Source organism: Rutidosis leptorrhynchoides, chromosome 3 (genome assembly GCF_046630445.1).
Source record: "Rutidosis leptorrhynchoides isolate AG116_Rl617_1_P2 chromosome 3, CSIRO_AGI_Rlap_v1, whole genome shotgun sequence".
Lineage (NCBI taxonomy): Eukaryota > Viridiplantae > Streptophyta > Magnoliopsida > Asterales > Asteraceae > Rutidosis > Rutidosis leptorrhynchoides.
In genome coordinates, this window is record NC_092335.1 from 412,915,038 (window position 1) to 412,935,348 (window position 20,311).

The 20,311-nt window shown below is 32.7% G+C and overlaps 1 protein-coding gene across 2 annotated transcripts; it reads right to left on the reverse strand.

Annotated features, from left to right (window-relative positions):
- Window positions 1-3,096: 3,096 nt before the first annotated feature.
- LOC139902828 (TMV resistance protein N-like) lies at window positions 3,097-7,662 on the reverse strand. Of its 2 annotated transcripts, none has more exons than XM_071885473.1 (5): window positions 7,088-7,657; window positions 5,862-6,960; window positions 5,468-5,773; window positions 3,964-5,356; window positions 3,097-3,632 (listed from the first exon to the last, which is right to left on the reverse strand). In XM_071885473.1, exons 1-4 carry the CDS (start codon window positions 7,564-7,566, stop codon window positions 4,001-4,003), a joined length of 3,240 nt encoding a protein of 1,079 aa, XP_071741574.1. In that variant the 5' UTR covers window positions 7,567-7,657; the 3' UTR covers window positions 3,097-3,632; window positions 3,964-4,000. The 2 variants fall into 2 exon arrangements, with proteins under 2 accessions (XP_071741574.1, XP_071741575.1); XM_071885474.1 differs by lacking the exon at window positions 3,097-3,632 and having other exon boundaries at window positions 4,169-4,349; window positions 4,588-5,356; window positions 7,088-7,662.
- Between the last annotated feature and the right edge of the window lie 12,649 nt (window positions 7,663-20,311).

Below are 20,311 nucleotides of genomic sequence, written 5' to 3' on the forward strand. Positions count from 1 at the left end.
ATTTTTCACATCAAATTGGTGAAGAGGCCATCCTTTATTTGCGGCAACAGAGAAAAGAACTCTAATGGTGTTAATTTTAGCCACCGGTGAGAAAGTCTCGGAGTAGTCTATCCCATAAATCTGAGTATATCCCTTGGCAACAAGTCGAGCTTTATATCTTTCAATTGTGCCATCTGGTTTGTGTTTAATTGTAAACACCCATCGACATCCTACTGGCTTCTTTTCTTGAGGAAGAGTACATTTTTCCCACGTATCACTTTTCTTTAAAGCTTCCATTTCAACTTCCATTGCCTTTTTCCAGTTCTTTGATTTCAAAGCTTGTTCTATAGAAGTTGGTATTTTTTCAGAGTATATCGCAGAATTAAACTTCTTTGCTTCTTCTGATAAATTGCCTTTCGCAACATTCGCCATCGGATACCTCGATCTAAGAGCTTCTTTTTCGGGATCATATCTTTTGGGTGGAACTCCCCTATTAACTCTCGGAGGAAGTACATAACCTTCATTTGATTCATTCTGACTTGCAATTGCTTCAACAAGAATTTCTTGACTTGATTCCCGACTTGAACTTTGTTGTTCGACAGGACTTGTACTTTGTGGTTCAACAGGAATTTGTTGAGTTGATCCAGTTTGACTTGAACATCCTGGTTCATCTTGTGCTGGATTTTCTTGCTCTTTTTCGATTTCTGTATCTTGCATTATTTTTGTACTGTGGTTCACTCCTTCTGATGAGGGAATCCTTTCCAACCAACTCACAATGTCATTAGTTTCAATCTCCCCCTCACTTGTGTGTTGGGATCTATAAAAATATTCAGTTTCAAGAAAGTCACAATTCATCGTAGTGAATATGTGACGTCTTTTCGGGCTGTAGCATCTGTACCCTTTTTGGTTCACCCCATAACCAACAAAAACATATTTTTCAGCACATGGGTCAAGTTTGGTTCGTTCTTGTGTAGGTATGTGAATGTAGACAGAACACCCAAATATTCTAGGTTGGATAGTAAGATTAGACGGGAGTTCATGAAATTTGGAAAGAGCTTGAAGTGGAGTTTGTAGATCAAGAATTTTGTTCGGAAGACGGTTTATAAGATAAGTTGCCGTGGCAAGTGCTTCCGGCCAAAAACTTCTCGGAACATTTGATTCTATTAGTAGAGCCCGAGTTATTTCTAAAATGATACGATTTTTTCTCTCGGCTACTCCATTTTGTTCAGGGGTATGAGGACACGAAGTTTGGTGAAGAATTCCTTTTTCTTGACAAAAATGTTTCATAGAGGTGTTTACAAATTCTCCTCCATTATCTGATCTTAAAATTTGTATATTTCTTTTAAATTGAGTTTGTATCATAGTATAAAACATAGAGAATTTTTCAAACACTTCTGATTTATTTGTTAAAAAATAAGTATAAGTTATTCGTGTGCAATCGTCAATGAAAAGTAAGAAATATCGAAGATTTTTCCCGCCGTTAATTGGAGCAGGACCCCACACATCCGAGTGTATTAACGAAAAAGGAATATTTTTCCTTGTTTTACTAGGTTTAAAAGTACTTTTGTGGTTTTTTGCCAAAATACACGTTTCGCAAGTTAAAACGGAATTTGGTGGATATAATTTTGGAAAAAGAAGATTTAAATAACTTGCGGAAGGGTGACCTAATCTTCTATGCCATAACCAAGCCTCCCTATTAGGTATTCCATGTGCAAGCATCACAGTACCTTGTTGGGTTACTTCGTCCACATAATATAACCCACCCCGTTCGGTGCCACACCCAATAATCACCCCAATCTTGATATCCTGAAGAATACAAAAGGTGGGGTGTAATAGAACAGAACAATTAAGTTCTTTTGTAACGTGGCTAATTGATAACAACTTATGAGACAGGGCTGGAACATATAAGCAATTAGATAGTGTCAAAGTTGGAGTAATTTCAATCTTTCCACCCCCTTGTACTTGTACAATCTCTCCATTGGCAGCTTGAATTTTATTTACCCGCGATATTGATTCACAACTAAAGTCGGATTTTTCGAAAGTCATGGTATGAGTAGCACCGCAGTCAAAAATTCATTCTTTATTTTATATTTTATTTGTAATAGCATTAGCTTTTCCAAAAACGCTTTTATTTGTATAGACTTTAGAATTTGATTTTTTAAGTTTTGAATTCTTATTAATTAAAGTTTTTGACAAAGTATTTGACACAGGAGGGCCATTTAATAATTGTTTATATTTTGAGGGCTGAGTTTTAAAAACATGGTTTATTGGGGGTTTATTACTCCTATTTAAAATAGGAGAGTTAAATGACCTAGTGGAGTGACCTGGTGTTGTGGTCAAATTACGTAGACCTATATCAACTCCACTTTTGGCCGTAAGTTGCGATTGATACACAATACTCTTGTCTCATGTTTCAATCCACACAAAATCTTAGGGTTTGAGTCGCATGACTCCCCATTTGTAGTTTGTTGTTGTGGTTCACAAGCAATTTTAAGATCTGAGGATTTCTTTCTCATCTCATCTCATCTCATCTATGGTTGTTTTCTGTAACTCTAATTCAAAACTGGGGTTCAATCCTTCTTCCTTGTCTTGAAGACAAGAGAAGCGATTAAGGTTTACGGTTATGATTGGTTCCTTTTTAAATTCGATAGGCTGTTTTAATTTAGGGTTTGAGGTTTTACCCCTTATCCCTTTGGCCGAAATGTACGAATTAAAAGTAAGAGAGCTTTTAGGGTTTGAGGTTTTTAATCTCAACCCTTTACCTCTTGTTGAAGTAAAAGTGTGGCTGTTCCGTTTGATTACTGAAGCTATGAAATCGAAGGATTTTCTTGTGCCGTTGCCGGTAGCCTCACATTTATCTCCGGCCGCCGCTCCAGTTGCTACCGTTGCCGCCATCTTCGCCGTATTCAACCTTTTACCTTCTTGGTAGGCTATGAATTTCTTGGTTTTGATGGTGACCGGTGGTGGCTGACAAAGGACATTCAGGTAACTGTTCTTCATGATCTTTAATTGATTGGATTTCATACTTTGATTAACTGGGCTACCGTCAAGTTTTGACATGGTAGCTTTGTTTGAGAAACTATTTTCTTGCTTCTGCAATTTTGAGTTGCCATTGATTGATTATATTGATACAAGCTGAATTGATTTCTTAGTAAATTACAAAGTATGCTTATAAGTACAAAGTTCCTAACAGCTATTTCTAAAAGAAGTTAGGCTCCAATATGTCTTTTGGAACCACTTTTATTATAATGGAAAGATGCTGTTGAAGTTGCCTTTGTATCCGTTAGAATGTGACAGCCAATGTGCCCTTGTGATCATCTAAATGAGGAAATGATTAAGAAACCTTTCTTCTGATCCTAAAGTCCACTTACCAAATATGGTAATATGTTTTTTTTACTTTTGTTCTTGTATTCTAACATTATTAACAGTAAATTAGTTACAAACATGAAGGACCAACACATGGCAGAAACATAAATGCGAAGAAAACTCAAAACAAAACAAAAACACCCGTTGATCATCAGGAATTGATGAAGACGATTTCCATCCATTTGTCATTTGTTGGGCACAAAACCTCACTGATCATCTGAACCCATATTAGCAACAGATCAACCTCCAATTAAAACTTGTTTTTATCACTCGCCCTTCAAGTTCACCTGAATCCAATAAGCAATGATAATGCATGTATCAAGCTCAACAATTTCCAGCTCACCATATTCAACGTAATAATCGAATACTATAAACAGTACTCCATTTGACAATTAAGAGTGCAAACATAATGCTTTTATGTACTCCAATCAATATTTGTTTATTTCGAAAATGTAAAAAATAGTTTTAACAGATACAAAATGAAATCATATTAATTTTATTTAGAAGCATACTTATATAAAATGAAAATATTCTACTGAAATCTACATTAAGAAGCTAATAGAGTTTGTAGATATATACCTGTTACATATCTTCTTAATAGAGTTTGTAGATATATACCTGTAACATATCGTTGTTTCTGAGTTATCGATCACAGCTATATGTAGCAGAAACTTTCAAGCATAGTCGTATCTTTTACAGATGTAAAACCATAAGACTGAAGCCGCCATTTAGTCCCAACAATACGCAGACCTTTTAACCGAAAGATGCTCGGAGGAAGACGATTTATGCCACTACCTTGTATGTTCAACTCTTTCAAACTTTCTAATACCCCTATTTCCTCAGGCAGTTTCTCAACTAAAAAACAATGTGTGAGATGGAGATATTTTAAACGTTCCATCTTACAGATACTGTTTGGAATACCACGTAGATATACACAATCTGTTACGATTAGCTCCTCTAAACATTCTAATAGGCCAAGATCGTCAGGCAGCTTCTCGATAAGCCTACAAGATTTAAAACAAAGAGATTTCAGTTGTTTTAACATACAAAGGCTATCTGGAAGATTCTTAATTTCTTTTGTAGAAAAAGTTAACTCCTCTAAGCATTGTAAGTGGTCAAGATCTTTGGGGGCCTCGTGAATATAACCTTCTAAAGTAAGCTTTTTCATACATCGTAAATGACAAGCGCTTAGTGCATAACTCTCAAGGTTGATAACACAATGACTTATAGACATAACTTTACCTTGACTTGCATACATCGGAACTGGCTCTTCTTTATAGATACGTGTAATCCGAAACTTACACCAACTGTTTTCGGGATGAAATGGACATATATCTTTGGACTCTGTTACGAGATATTCCCCCGAAAAAGAACCCATCTCAACTAACTGGAACATTTTGGCGAACAAAAATGATTCAAACCTCCCACAACCGTTTAGGTCTAACTTTGAACATGTAATGATAATGGATTTGAGCTTCTGGTATGTGTTGGGCATGTGAAGTTCTACCAAATCACAGCACCCATCAATAATTAATGACTCGAGATCCGGAGTCAGCCCAAGGCTAAGGTTCCTCAAATTGGAAAGGCTAAGTTTCATATATTTCAGATTTGGACATTCTTTGGGCATGTGAAGTTCTGCCAAATCACATCTTGCAAGACTTAATGTCTTGAGATATGAAATCAGCCCGAGGTCAAGGATCATCATTTTTTCCGATTCAAGGATAATGGATTTGAGCTTTGGGCATTGAAAAGGAATGTGAAGTTCTACCAAATCATAACATCCCTTAACGATTAACGTTTCAAGATCTGGAATCGGCCCAAGGTTAAGAATCCTCAAGGGTGTGCGCGTGAGGTTGAGGAATTTGAGTTTTGGAAATCCATTGGGAATATTAAGCTCCACTATATTTTCACAATCTGAAAGATCTAATGTCTCGAGGTTCGGAATGAACTCAAGGTCAAAGGCCACCAAATTTGACCCTTCGAGGTTAAGGAATCTGAGATTGTTAATAACCTGTGATGGAAAAAGAAACATAATTAAAAAAGAAAAGATGAATATTGGTGTACTATGTACATATAACATTTAGAAATCATGCAAAACAATTAATCAACCACATCATCTTACCTTTCTTTTTCCATCTTCCCAAAGTCGTACAATATTGCTTTCACGCAATTCCAGTCTAACAAGATTATCTGCCGTAAATGTTCTGGATAACAAGCATTCAAAGGGGAACTTATTCCATTGCAGATATTGTAAACTGTTTGGCAAGTATGGACCACATTTGCCAATTTTACTAATATCAGAATCAAAATAATAATGATAGTTAAGGCAAAGAAATCTAAGTTTCTTCATGTTTTGAAGACCGCTCATTAAAATTTTGGGTTCAATTTCCGTAGATTCAAGTTGGATGCCTCTTGTTGCTTCCATACCCTGTAATAAGAAAGTGACTATTGTAAAATTTAGTTATATCATAACAACCAATATCTTACGAATAAAGTGACGATCCTTAATTAATTACCTGGTCATTGGCCAATATATCTTCAATTTCTGTTTCATTCCACAATCGACTATGCTTCCAAGGCTCGTGAGGGTGTAAACGGCGAACAATATTCTTGCCCATTTCTTCTATATGGTCATGCATGTTCAAGCAATTATCCTCAGAAATAGTTACGAGTGATTTTTGCTCAAGAACTCTTAAACCAATTCTAGCATTAAATCTTTGACTTTCAAGTGCTCTGATTGCTTCGTCTTTATACCATCCTTTTAGGAAGCAAGCAACATCAAGGAATATTTCTTTGTAGTCATCTTCTAAACCTATATAGCTTATTTCCAACTTCTCAAGAGTTTCCTTCAATGGAATTGTTTTCAGCCTTTCCAACGCATCTATCCACTCAAGGTTATCTTTACCACCGAGAAACGAGCCCAAAACCTTGATCGTTAGGGGAAGACCATCTGCATAACGTACAACTTGTTCTGATAGCTTTTCATAACCTTGAATTGGATTCTCTCCGCCAAATGCATACCTACTGAAAAGACTAACTGCTTCCTCTTCCGATAACAGATTGACCTCAAGAATGGTTATCTTTACCCTGCGAATGTTGAGCACATCCTCATCTCTTGTTGTAACGATAATTCTACTCCCCGGCTTAAACGAATTAGGCTCAATTGCTAACTCATTAAGCTGATTAATGTGATCCACATCATCTAGAACAACAAGAACCCTTCTACTAGGCATCAATCTTTTCATCTTATTTTTCCCGTCATAAACATCGTTTACGGTTATGCCTTGATCTTTTGACACATCCGAAAGAATCTGTTTCTGCACAGATTTCAAACCGGAAGCTTTTGAAACTTCCCTTACATTCGCAACAAAGCTTTGACCTTCAAAAGTATGTGATATTTGATCAAAAACTGCTCTGGCCAAAGTTGTCTTCCCACCACCTCCCATCCCTTTGATCCCTATCACACGAAAATCATCGATACCAATTTCTAAACTTGATACAACTCCGTCAACCCTTGACTTCATGCCTATTAAATTCTCGTCTGCGCTTGACCAAATGGGAGGTAACTCTAGTGAAATCTTTTCAACAATTTGTTTGATAAATTCAGCCTCGTGCCTGTACGTTAAAAAGGAGAGTCGATTATCAATTTAAGTTGCTCATAACACCTACATGATCAATCACTTCATATCTAAATATTTAAATTAAATTAAATAAAATAATGTATGTATAAATTATTAATTACCCATTAGCGGTGGTCTTTAACTCCAACCCAGCAAGATCAGCTGCTTCTTTCAGAGCTCCTCTCCATTTCCCAGCATCTTCTGCCTTTTCATGTTTGGCAAATGCTTTTCCAACTACACCGATCTGTTTGCGGACTTCGGTAGGTTCCACGTCATAGAAAACAGGGTAAGCGGTCTGGTCTGCTGTACAGTAAAAATAAATAAAGACGCATAGTTCATCCAAGCACCAAGATGAAGACGCATAGTTCTTAGAGAAAACAATTATGTATAATTTCGAGTTTTCTATAGAATTGATGAGCTCATCACTTATCTTTCTGCCCTGCCTGATCTCCTTATCATCTCTGCAGGTCAGAATTCCTTTGTCCTTAAGAGCTGAAAAAAGATGATCTACAAAGGTCTTACGAGTATCCTCACCTCTAAAGCTTATAAACACATCATACCTAAAGCACTTTTGAACGAACGAAGTTGAAGAAGATGCCATTATCAAAAGCAGAACTTGAAGAAAAAAAAAGTTGATTTTGACGATTCAATTTGATTTTGATTTGAAAAGAAAATGATGGTAGGTGAAACTTCAAAGAAACTTCAAAAAAGACAGTGGCATGTGATTGTTTGAACAACAGCCTTGTATTTGTTTCATCTTATCTTACTGTACAGGAAAAATAAATAAATATATTATTTTTATAAATGTGTATTAAACTAGTTTATTGACATGGGTTTGAAGAAAAATATTTATACGGAGTATAAATTAGTTGGTTATATATATGAGGTGTGTACATCATACAGTTGAACTAGTGTAGTTTTTTTTTTTTTCCTTTAATATTTATGTAAGCCATAGAACTTTCTTCAGTGTGGAACTGAGAAAAAAAAATAAGACACAATGCTTCAAAACATAAATAATACTCCTTGATAAGACCAATCCCAATCATGACGCCGTCATGGACATTTTCTCAGCGCCACATCAGGTTTCTCTCTCCTCCTTTCTCACCACTTCCTCCATAACACACCATTGCCAACCATAACATACTTACTCAATTTTTTTATTTTTATTATTATTAGTTATTATTTTATTATTATTATTACTACTACTACTATATTATTAATTATTGTTATTATTATTAATAATTAATTATTGTTATTGTTATTAAAATTACGAAGTAATCTTTAATATTTCTAATTTAAAAATTTGTGATTAATTTTTATATGTAACGAATTAATAAAATAGAAACATTTATTTAAACAAACATTTATTTAACACGAACACAAACATAAACATAATAATAAAAAAGACAAATACAACTAAGTTAAAATACAAACATTTATTCGGGACACAAACACAAATCGTTTTTAATAATCGGAATCCGAAAAAAAAACGATCATCGGTGTCGTAAACAGGTCCCGAGGGTATGTAATCTCCCATTTCGACGTACCCCTGGTTGAGCTCTTCAATGTAGTGCATACCCAACGATTCCTCATCTTCATAAATTAATTATAGCGAAATCGGTTTGACACCATCCGCGACCCAATCTTGTATCCCGTACCAACGTTCGTTGAAAGGACCCGTTCATATACATTATAAACGATTCACAATAGTTGATTACATCGCGAGGTATTTGACCTCTATATGATACATTTTACAAACATTGCATTCGTTTTTAAAAGACAAACTTTCTTTACAACGAAAGTTGACGGCGTGCACACCATTTCATAATACATCCAACTATAATTGGCTTAATAATAATCTTGATGAACTCAATGACTCGAATGCAACGTCTTTCAAAATATGCCATGAATGACTCCAAGTAATATCCTTAAAATGAGCTAATGCACAGCGGAAGATTTCTTTAATACCTGAGAATAAACATGCTTTAAAGTGTCAACCAAAAGGTTGGTGAGTTCATAGGTTTATCATAACAATCATTTCAATATATTAATAGACCACAAGATTTCCGTTTATAAATATATGTACACTCGCAAGTGTATAAAAGTATTCTATAAGTTGTAGGCACCCGGTAACAAGCCTTAACTTTCATGTTTTACCCTCTGAAAGTACACCAATCAGGTGTGTTATATAAACCTCGAAGTACTAAAGCATCCCATAGTCAGGATGGGGTTTGTTAGGCCCAATAGATCTATCTTTAGGATTCGCGCCTACCGTACATAGACAAGTAGTTTAATGTTACCAAGCTAAGGGTATATTTCTGGTTTAAACCCACGTAGAATTAGTTTTAGTACTTGTGCCTATTTCGTAAAACATTTATAAAAACAGCGCATGTATTCTCAGTCCAAAAAATATATATAAAAGGGAGCAAATGAAACTCACCATACTGTATTTCGTAGTAAAAATACATATAACGTCATTTAACAAGTGCAAGGTTGGCCTCGGATTCACGAACGTATCAATATTGAGATTCAATATTGCAGAAAAGTACGTAGACACAACGGAGATGATAAACACTAGATTGACCTCACGAGCATACCCATGAACCATACCCATCACCTCCATAGCTATAACCCATAATTTCCTTAGCTTCGACTTATTCAAAAAAAACTATTTTGAAATCACCCGGACAGCACTCTGTCGTAATATTTTATGTATACTAATAATATCTTGAAATAATACAGAGCAAATATATATATATATATATATATATATATATATATATATATATATATATATATATATATATATATATATATATATATATATATATATATATATATATATATATATATATAAATCGATTGAGAGAGTTTAGAGAAATATATTTTCAAGTTTCTTTGAAATAATGAAACCTATTGAATTCTATTTATAATAGATTTTTGAATTATTAAAGTAAATTATTAAAGTATGAATTATTAAAGTGAATTATTAAAGTATGAATTATTAAAGTGAATTATTAAAGTATGAATTATTAAAGTGAATTATTAAAGTATGAATTATTAAAGTGAATTATTAAAGTATGAATTATTAAAGTAAAAGTAAAGTAAAAGTAAAGTAAATGTAAAGTTAAAGTATAGTAAAAGTATAAAAACTATGTATGTATAATACGCGTATAAATATATATAATATTAATTTGAATCGTTATATATATTTAATGAAATAAAATATAAATATCGTTATATTTATTATACTGGTTAAGTAATGAGTTGTCAAAAGTGATTCTAGATATTTATAAAAGTTATATACGTTTTAATAATAAAGTTCTTTTTAAACTGAAAACGTCTTTGTACGTTTGAAAATAGATTAATAGAATATTATGAAAACCAATTCTCCACTAACTTTTATCTAACTTTCGTAAATGACACTTTTTATTTTTATTTATAAATAGCTTTACAAATTATTCTGAATATCGTTAAGAGGAATAGATTTTCTCAAATCATAGTGGACCTCTCAACAGAGACTTGTAATCATAATTCAATGTTTCTGATAATTCAATCATTTAATATATATATTTTTTTTAATTTCGTTGAAAATCATATTGAAACAAATACGTTCGTGTAAAGTATTATACGTTTAATACTTTATTAATATTCTCAAGTTATAATATATATATATACATATACATATCTATTTATATATAACGGTTCGTGAATCGTCGGAATTTGGTCGAGGTTATAATGAATGTATGAACACAGTTTAAAATTCTTGAGATTTAACTTAACAAACTTTGCTTATCGTGTCGGAATAATATAAAGATTAAAGTTTAAATTTGGTCGGAAATTTCCGGGTCGTCATAGTACCTACCCGTTAAAGAAATTTCGTCCCCGAAATTTGATAGAGGTCGTCATGACTAACAATGAGAATGTTATTATAACGATTATAGAGTTTTATCATGTTCAAGAAGCATAGATAAAATAATGCGATTACTCGAAGCGTGTGAGTGAAGTTATCGTAAATGAATGAAATAAGATAATAGTGATTCGTCGTATCTTTTGACGTCATCACGATTGATCTCCGAAAAGAAAATCTTTATAATCTATATTGGATTTGATTATTCGGCGATTAAGGAAATTATGATCCTCTTCGAATTAATGCAATAATCCATTTTGATTTCTCTGTCGGATATTTCACTATAAATCCACCTCCTTTGTTTTCTTACAACTCACACCTTCTCAACTCATTTTTTAAAGTATTTGTCAATATGCTTCATCCAGTGCTGATTCTTGATATACTCCTCACTTTCATGTCTGTCGCTCTTCTTTTTCATCTGCCTCCTGAAGAATCTATTTACTTCTACTATACTCTTGGTTTTATAGTGTTTTTAGTTCTCTCCTGTCTTTATATTGCTATATGCATTGATATATACGGTTTGTGATTTCTGGGTTGTTGTTGGGTTTTATATCTTCCCTTATATTTCAAAGTCCTTGCTTCTTCTATAATTATTGTCATCCACAGTTAATGCTCTCTTCTATTTGCTATGATTTATACTCCCATTTCTAGTTCGGAGCTTTGTCCTTTCGTTTCTTCTTCTTGAGATTAAGCACCGCTTGTAATGGTCCAGAATTCGCAGATATAAATTTCGGAATGAACATTGTTAATGTTCTAGGAAGGAAATTGTAATGTCACGATCTTGACTTGTCAAATTACCAGAATACCTCAGAAAAGGCCGAATCATCAAGAAATATTTTCTTGATATTTAGAGATCAAAGAGAATACAAGAGTCGTGTAACATAGCACATGATGACGTTATGATCTGTGAATCATCATGTTCCATTTAGAAACTCAGCATGAATTACTGTAATATAATCGCGTTGATCAAGTGTCATTATATTATACTAACTCATGCTTCAGCTCCCAACACTTCTTCAAGAATATTCCTATTTTAAACTCGAATGTTTCAGAATTTAGAAACTAAAATAGTTTCTTTTATGATATAATACAGATAGCGCGAAGAGGTAAATAATTTCAGATAAGAATAATTATAAAAATATCTTCAGAAGTATGGATGATATTTATAATGAAAGATACGATGATATCTTAGAATGTCTAATATTAGAGGATGATGAAGGATATTGTCCGTAGGGGTTTAGAGTCAGGAGCAAGGTATTCGTTAATGACTTCAGCAACTACTGAATCATTTGGATTCTTTGAAGGCAGGTTCAGCCTTTGTGATTTGTCCACAGCCTCCTTCATACTTTGCTCAATCCGTTTTCCAGTTCCAAAGCTTCTCTTTTTCTGAGCTTTGCCAATATACTATCCTTTATCATCCAACTTTTTACTGTTAAGGTCGTTTACAGTTTTTGCTGCTTCATCAGCATTTTTCAAAATTTCGAGAACTGGTTCGCAGTTTAGGGTGTTTTTCAGAAATTTCTCATTCAAAGAATGTAAGTCTTGGAGGTAGACGTTATGTGTATATGTAATTGTTGATGTAGACATGCTGCGAGGTTTCAAAATACTGATTGCTGATTCTCAATAATTGGTATGGCAATTCTTGTTATAAGGTACGAATGAGTATATGATAGGGTTTTGATAATTATAATGATTTTTTTTTTTTTGGAAAGTCAAAGATCAGTGAAGTTGTTGGTAAGTTTATTGCTAATGTGGTGAATATAAACGATTCTCCGGTAACGTTGGCGAAAGGGCAACGTATCTATCGAGGTTATAATAAGACTGTTTTGATTGAGAAGTCGAAGTTGACTTGCTGGAGCTGTGACAAAACTGTCTATTTTGAAACGGAATTGAAAAGTTATTTTAGCTAGTAAATGCCAAAGGGTCTAACATGGATACGTGTCGAACTATGACTTGGGTTTTGAGAGTTTTTCAGGTGTATAACTGTGGGTAACATGTGGTTAGATCATCATCTCGATTGTTCCTTAGTTGAAGTGTCTTCAGGAATTTCGAAGGGTTTAAGCACATATTGTAATCGTTAATACATATGATGTTCTAACACAGTTTTGAAGTTAAAGTATAGCTTTGAAAGATATAGGAATCTAAGAGTGATGATACTTGTTATATTTCGAATTGAATTATGCGATTTTAAAATCAGAATATGTAATTGAATTTGAATGAGTATGATTATTTTGATTTATATGAAAGAATGGATATTGTTGTGAAAGTAGGGAGTATAGTTGATGATTGCTGAATCAGTTTCGAAAAATGTAATATATTAATTGTGAATTTATATATCTCTCGGGTATTACCTACCCGTTAAAATTTTTTTTTTCACAATTAATATTTTGTACAAAAGAAGTTTATTACAGTCTTTATGAAAATATATGTGTATATTTTCTTTAGATGTAATATAGATTTAATGAGTTAATATTAAATTAAACTCATTTGTTTTATGGTTAGAACTAGAATTGAGTAATCCATAAAACTTTATAAATTGCATAAGTATTTCTTCAATAATATTGAAATTATGAATCATTACTTTGTTATTTGTTGGTTTTCGTGAAATTCTTGTGAACTTCGCAAGGTACGAATGATGTTATTTGAAAAGTTTCGAGTACATCGATGATGAAAGTGTAAAATCAAACATATATTCGAATAATACACTTGATTTATTATGAATTGGAATTTTATTGAATTGAGACAGAGATTGTAATTAACGATGGTTAAGTTGCGGACGAAGGACGTACATCATTGCATATTTGTAATATGAATTAACTGAGTAGTTAAGATTCACACATAATAGCTTAGTACGGGAAGATTTATTATGGTTTAAAAATTTATACATATAAAATATACATATAAATCTTTCGATTAGAAATGAGTTAATACTTCATAACTCGTTGATAAAATATATTTGTTGTTGATTCGTAATGATGTCCACAATGATTCTTGAACTGACAGAGTTTGTGATGTTACATGTGCTGTTGATTCTGACGATACTGATGGCACTGACTGTGTTGATGATGCTACGGTCCTGTTGATGTTGTTGGTAAAACAATTCTAGCTTGTAAATCGTACCATTTTCGATCAAAGTTTCTACTCTACCATCTCCATTCACTCATTCGATTTACGGTCAGAATTAAATAATCTCTAAGATTTTGGAGATTACATAGCTGCCGCAGAGATATCTCTTCAATGAAGTTTATGAATTAATACTTCATCGTTTGTTGTTGTTGATATTCCTGGATATTTACAGGGCGTATGACGTTGATGTTTGAGATACAGATTGTGATGTTGCGGTGTGGGATGTGGATGTTGTTGTTGGTGGTGGTGATGGTACTGTTGGTGTTGCTGATGGTGGTACTGTTTATGTTGCTGGTGCTGCTGCTGGTGTTTGTAACCTTTGCACCATATTCTCCAAAGCCACTACCCGAGCGCGAAGCTCATTGACTTCTTCTATTGCACCGGGGTGATTGTCGGTTAGGACGAGCGGATAAATAAAATCTAGAATTTGGTGTAGTATGTAATCGTGATGAGATACTCTGGAAATGAGAGAGAAAAAAGTGTTTCAGACAGGTTCGCCGGTAAGTGCTTCAGGTTCATTGCCAAGAGGGCAATGTGGTGGATGAAAGGGATCACCTTCTTCTTGTCTCCAATGGTTAAGTAGATTAAGAACCCATCCCCAATTCATCCAGAATAGATGATGACTAATTGGTTGATCCATTCCGGTCACACTGCTTTCGGAACTTGAGTGGGATTCCATTTCAGAATCCGAGGGACTTGAACTAATGACGAATTCCATTTCATACGATTGAATAAAGAATTTTTCGATATGAAATGATTTTCCGGCTATCGGGTGGTATTCTCGGAGGAATTTACGGAATATGTCAGTCAAAGTTTACAGTAACAGATACGCTAAGATATGAATTAGCAGATACGCTAAGATATGAATTTTATATATATACTATTCATGCAATCAATGCAATAAGATGTGTCTAGACTAAGAATGATAAGCAGGTAATTTTTGACAAAAATGATAAGCAAAACTTTTGACATGCAGACACGGTCGAAGTCCAGACTCACTAATGCATCCTAACGACTATCAGTTAGACACACTAATGCAGACCTGGTTCGCTAAGACCACCGCTCTGATACCAACTGAAAGTTGGGGACACATCCCACTCAGTGCCTTCCCAGCTAACCGTCGGGTGACCACTGAGCGTACCTCAGACACTGATTTTACGGCCCGCCTCTCGGCAACGTACAGCCAACCCTAATAGGGACCGCGAGGAGTAAGTGAAAGGACCCGTCCTAATCCATCCGGACGAAGTCATCAACATTTGGTTCCATTGCGATGATTGACTCCAAGTATTGTCCTTAACATGAGCAAATGCACAGCGGTACCTGAGAATAACATGCTTTAAAACGTCAACATAAAGTTGGTGAGATATATAGGTTTGATGCTAGCAGCGTTATAACTATGGACCACAAGATTTCATATATTTAAACATAATACACTCGCAAGTGTATGTAAAAGTAGTTGAGCACTTGGTAACCATACTTAACATTTAAATCATCGCAGCATATTCTTAAATAATCGCTACACCGTACCAAGTGTAGTATACAGAAACGAAGTACTGTGCAACCGTTGAAAACTGGTCGTCCAGCCCGGTTGGGGTTGTCAGGCCCGATAGATCTATCAACAGGATTCGCGTTTACATTCCTCATGTAAATATTAGCTACCAAGTATAAAGAAATATGCCATGGTACAACTCAACATAGAATTATTTTAATCACTTGTGTCCATAACGTAAATCATAAATTGCATGTATTCTCATCCCAAAATATTTAGAGTTTAAAAGGGACTATATACTCACCTAGTGTATTTTGTAGTAAAAATACATATAACATCATTTGAACAAATGTAGGGTTGGCCTCGGATTCACGAACCTATATCATTTGTTTATTTATTAATACACATATACCAACCAGTAAACAAGTATATATATATATATATATATATATATATATATATATATATATATATATATATATATATATATATATATATATATATATATATATATATATATATATATATATATATATATATATATATATATATATATATATTAATATTAATTACTGTACTTGTTATAATAATAATTTATATGTTATTTTAATTAATTGCAACTATTATATATATTTTAAATGGATAACTAATATTTATTATAAAAATATAGTTTTGTTAGAAAAATTCTTATATAACTAATTTTCATTGTAATAATAATGATAATAATATTGATAATAATAATAATACTAGAAGTATTATAATAACAAGATTAATATTAGAAATAAAATGATAGTAATAATAATATTGTAAAAATAATATTATTGTTAAAATTAATAATAATAATAATAATAATAATGAAATAATAATAATGAAAAATTGTAGTTTTTAATTGTGTTAATAATAATAATTGGTAACTTTTATTAGTAATAATGTTAATAATAATAATAATAGTAATAATAGTTATAACACAAATGATAATAAAATGTATACCCTTTTAATTGTTTTTCTGAAAAAAAGACTCCGGACGGGACTCGAACCCAAGACCTCTCGTTCATACTAAACACCAACACAACCATCCATCTACTTCTATTTTTCTGTTTAAACTCGACTGCATATTTTATTTAACCCGTTACAAGCCTGTTTCATCTTCTTCTTTCCCAGATTAATCGACCCATTACTACAAGGGGATATACGGCCCAAATCATATTCCTAAGTCCAATAGAAAAAATATAGCCCGATAGCCAGTTATTATTTCGGTCCATTGGTATAGTTTGTCCCCGAATAGAAACAGATACGTAGAAACAAGCTTATAGCCGCCACTTGACAGCTCACTCACCATTATCAATTAAATATTTTTAAAGAACCACTTTACCAGCACTTTTGATTATTTAATCGGGTTTCTTCATTCATCAATATCATTACGCTATGGTTACAGAAAAGAAGAAAATAAACAGCGACAGCAGCAACTAATAGTTCGTTGAGAGTGGTTCGTGGTGTCTTTTGGTGAGATGGTGGTGGTTTGACACCGTAACAGACAGGGAAGCAGAAGTAAAAAAAAAAATATAATTGTTGCAGCAGCAAGAAGGCTATGGCGAGTGGTGGTTAGGGTTGTTGAGAGTGTCTTTTTGGGTTCATTTGATCTCGAGCTTTAGATAAAAAAAAATGGGTCGAAGCAGGGGTATCGCTCTATTCCAGTGTTTATGTTTATTTATTTTTTTCTGTGTAACTTCTTTCAGCGGTTTATAATCGATCTTTGGTACAAAAACTCGAATGATTCCTATAACTGAGATGAACGTATATGTATAAGGGATAGAGATCGACAATTGGTCACGGGCTCAATAGAAAAAGGAATAAACAGACAAAAAAATATGACAGCAGATATATACATATAGATATGATTCCCTTAATTTATATATATATATATATATATCTTTGTTTATATATATTTCGGTTTCTATATATCACAATATATCTGTAACAAAAATCTATATATCCGATTTTTTTTTAAATTTCTATCTTTTATATGTTAAATCTTAATATTAATAACTAATTAATATATTAATAACAATAATACAATTAATAATAATAATAATAATAATAATAATAATAATAATAATAATACTAATAATAAATATTATAACAATTTAACACATAACTATGGAATATTAATAATCTCTATAAATATAAACTTTATAGATTACAATATTTATTTAATTCACTAAATATGTAAATTATATATATATACACCTCATTTATTAACTTACAATTATATATATAAATATTCGTTATTAATTTCCTTATGAAAGATATAATGAGTATTTCTAAATAATGAGATCAATTTCGTAAAAATATATAATTATAGATATACATATATATATTAAACATAATATATAATTACATTTTAATTACATGTTTCTATTACGTAACATAAATATATTAAATACATGTTTAGAATTAAAGAAATCTAAATTATAGCATTATGTATATTCCAAGTAATATATAAAAGTATAATAATTTATTAATTTAAATTCAAGTTTACTAAATGTTCGTGAATCGTCAGGCATAAACAAAGGGTAACTATTTATCCAAATATAGATTTCAGACTTTCTAGACTCAACATTAAGGTTTTTGCTTATCGTGTCAGAAACATATAGAGTTTAAGGTTTAAATTTGGTCGGAAATTTCCGGGTCGTTACAGTACCCACCCGTTAAAGAAATTTCGTCCCCGAAATTTGGCAGAGGTTGTCATAAATAACAATAGGAATGTTTTCATGACGAATATAAGGTAATAATAGAGTTTTATCATTATTGGAAGATATGGATAAAACGATTCGATCATGTGAAGCGCACGAGTGAAGTTATCACAAAAGAATGAAATGAGTGAATATGGAATTGTTTTTACCGATGACGTGGTTAGGATTAATTTCCAGAATTTAAGGGATCTAAAGAAAATCTTACATTATAAGATTTGGTTTTTCGGCGATCAAGATCTTCTTTGAGTTAATGCAGCAAATCGATTTTCATTTCTTTGTCGGATATTTTACTATAAAACTACCCCATTCGTTTCCTTATTTCCATATCCTACATCTCCTACTTTTCCTACTCTAATTCATACATTAAGGTATTCTTTAAAATGCTTTATCCCGTTTTGATTTTTGTTATACTTCTAACTTTCATATTTTTCATTCTTCTCTTTCATTTACCACCAGAAGAATCTAGTCACTTTTATCATTTCCTTGGAATTATAATGTTTTTAATTCTCCTGTGTCTTTACGTTGCAATACGTATTGATATACACGGTTTGTAAATCCTGAGTGGGTGTTGGGTTTTATATCCTTTATTATTTTTCGGAGCTTCATGTTTTCGTTTTCTCTTTCCGACTTCTAGTCAAGCGAGTAATGGTCCGGAATTCGTAGGTATGAAATTCGAATTGAATATAATTAATGCTTTAAGAAAGAATTGGTAATGGCATGATTTTGATTTGTCAAATTACCAGAATATTCTGGAAAAGACCGAATCATCAAGAAATATTTTCTTGATATTTTTTGAATTTATATAGAATGTAAGCCGTGTAACATGGCACATGACGATGGTACTGTGAATCATCACATTCCATTAGAAACTCAACATGACTTACTGTAATATAATGACGTTGATCAAGTGTCATTATATTATACTAATCCATGCTTCAGTTCCCAACACTACTTCAAAACATTTATATTTTAAACTCGAAGGTTTCAGAATTTAGAAACACAGTTTCTTTTATGTTGCAGATATTGCGGAGAGATAAATGATCTCAGATAAGAATAGTTGTGAAAATATCGCCAGAAATATGGAGGATATTTATAATAGAACATACGAGAATATCTTAGAATTTCTAATATCAATGGATGATGAAGAAGATTTGTCTGTGAAGGTTTAGAATGAGAAATAAGATGTTTGCTAATGATTTCAGCAGGCACGGAATCATTTGGATCCTTTGAAAACAGGTTCAGTTCTTGTGATTTATCCTCAGCCGCTTTCATACTTTGCTCAATCCATTTTCCAATTCCAACCCTTTCTATTTTTCTGAGCTTTACCAACACACTATACTTTATCATCAAACTGTTGACTGTTAAAGTCGTTTATGGTTTTTGCTGTTTCATCAGCATTCCAAGATCTACTTCGCAGTTCAGGGTGTTTTTCAAAAACTTCACGTCCGAAGTATGAAATTCTTAGGGATAGACGTTTTCGGTATAACTGGAAGAATTTCTACGAGATTTTCAAAATACTGATTGCGGATTTCGCCAAAGAGATAACGAGTTGCTGTTACATCTGCTGATGATGTTGTGAAATATAAAAGGTTCTCCAGTAACGACGGCGAAAGGACAAGGTATAAATATCGAGATTATAATAGGAGTAGTCTCACTGAGAAGTCGAAGTGGAGCTGTGACAAAATTAGCTTCCTGAAAAGAAATTGTAGGGTTGTTTTTGCTAATAAATGACAAAGGATTCAGCACGATATGTGTTAAACTATGAATGTAGATTCGAAAGTTTTTCAGGTGCATAAATCTTTTCTTCTGTAGATGAAGTGCGGTTGGTTCATCTTTTCGATCGAGGTGTTTTCAAGAATCATGAAAAGTTGTGAATGCGAATTGTAATTGTCGAGATACGAATGAGGTTTAAGATAGAATCAAGTGGCAAACTTGAAGATTAGTTTAGTTTCATATGTTATAATTAATATTTTAATTCATTTTTCTTGTCCATAGTTAGCAGTCTATTAGTCCGATTGTCCAATGGTCCAATAGTTCAACAGTTCAATATATTCATATATAATTTAAT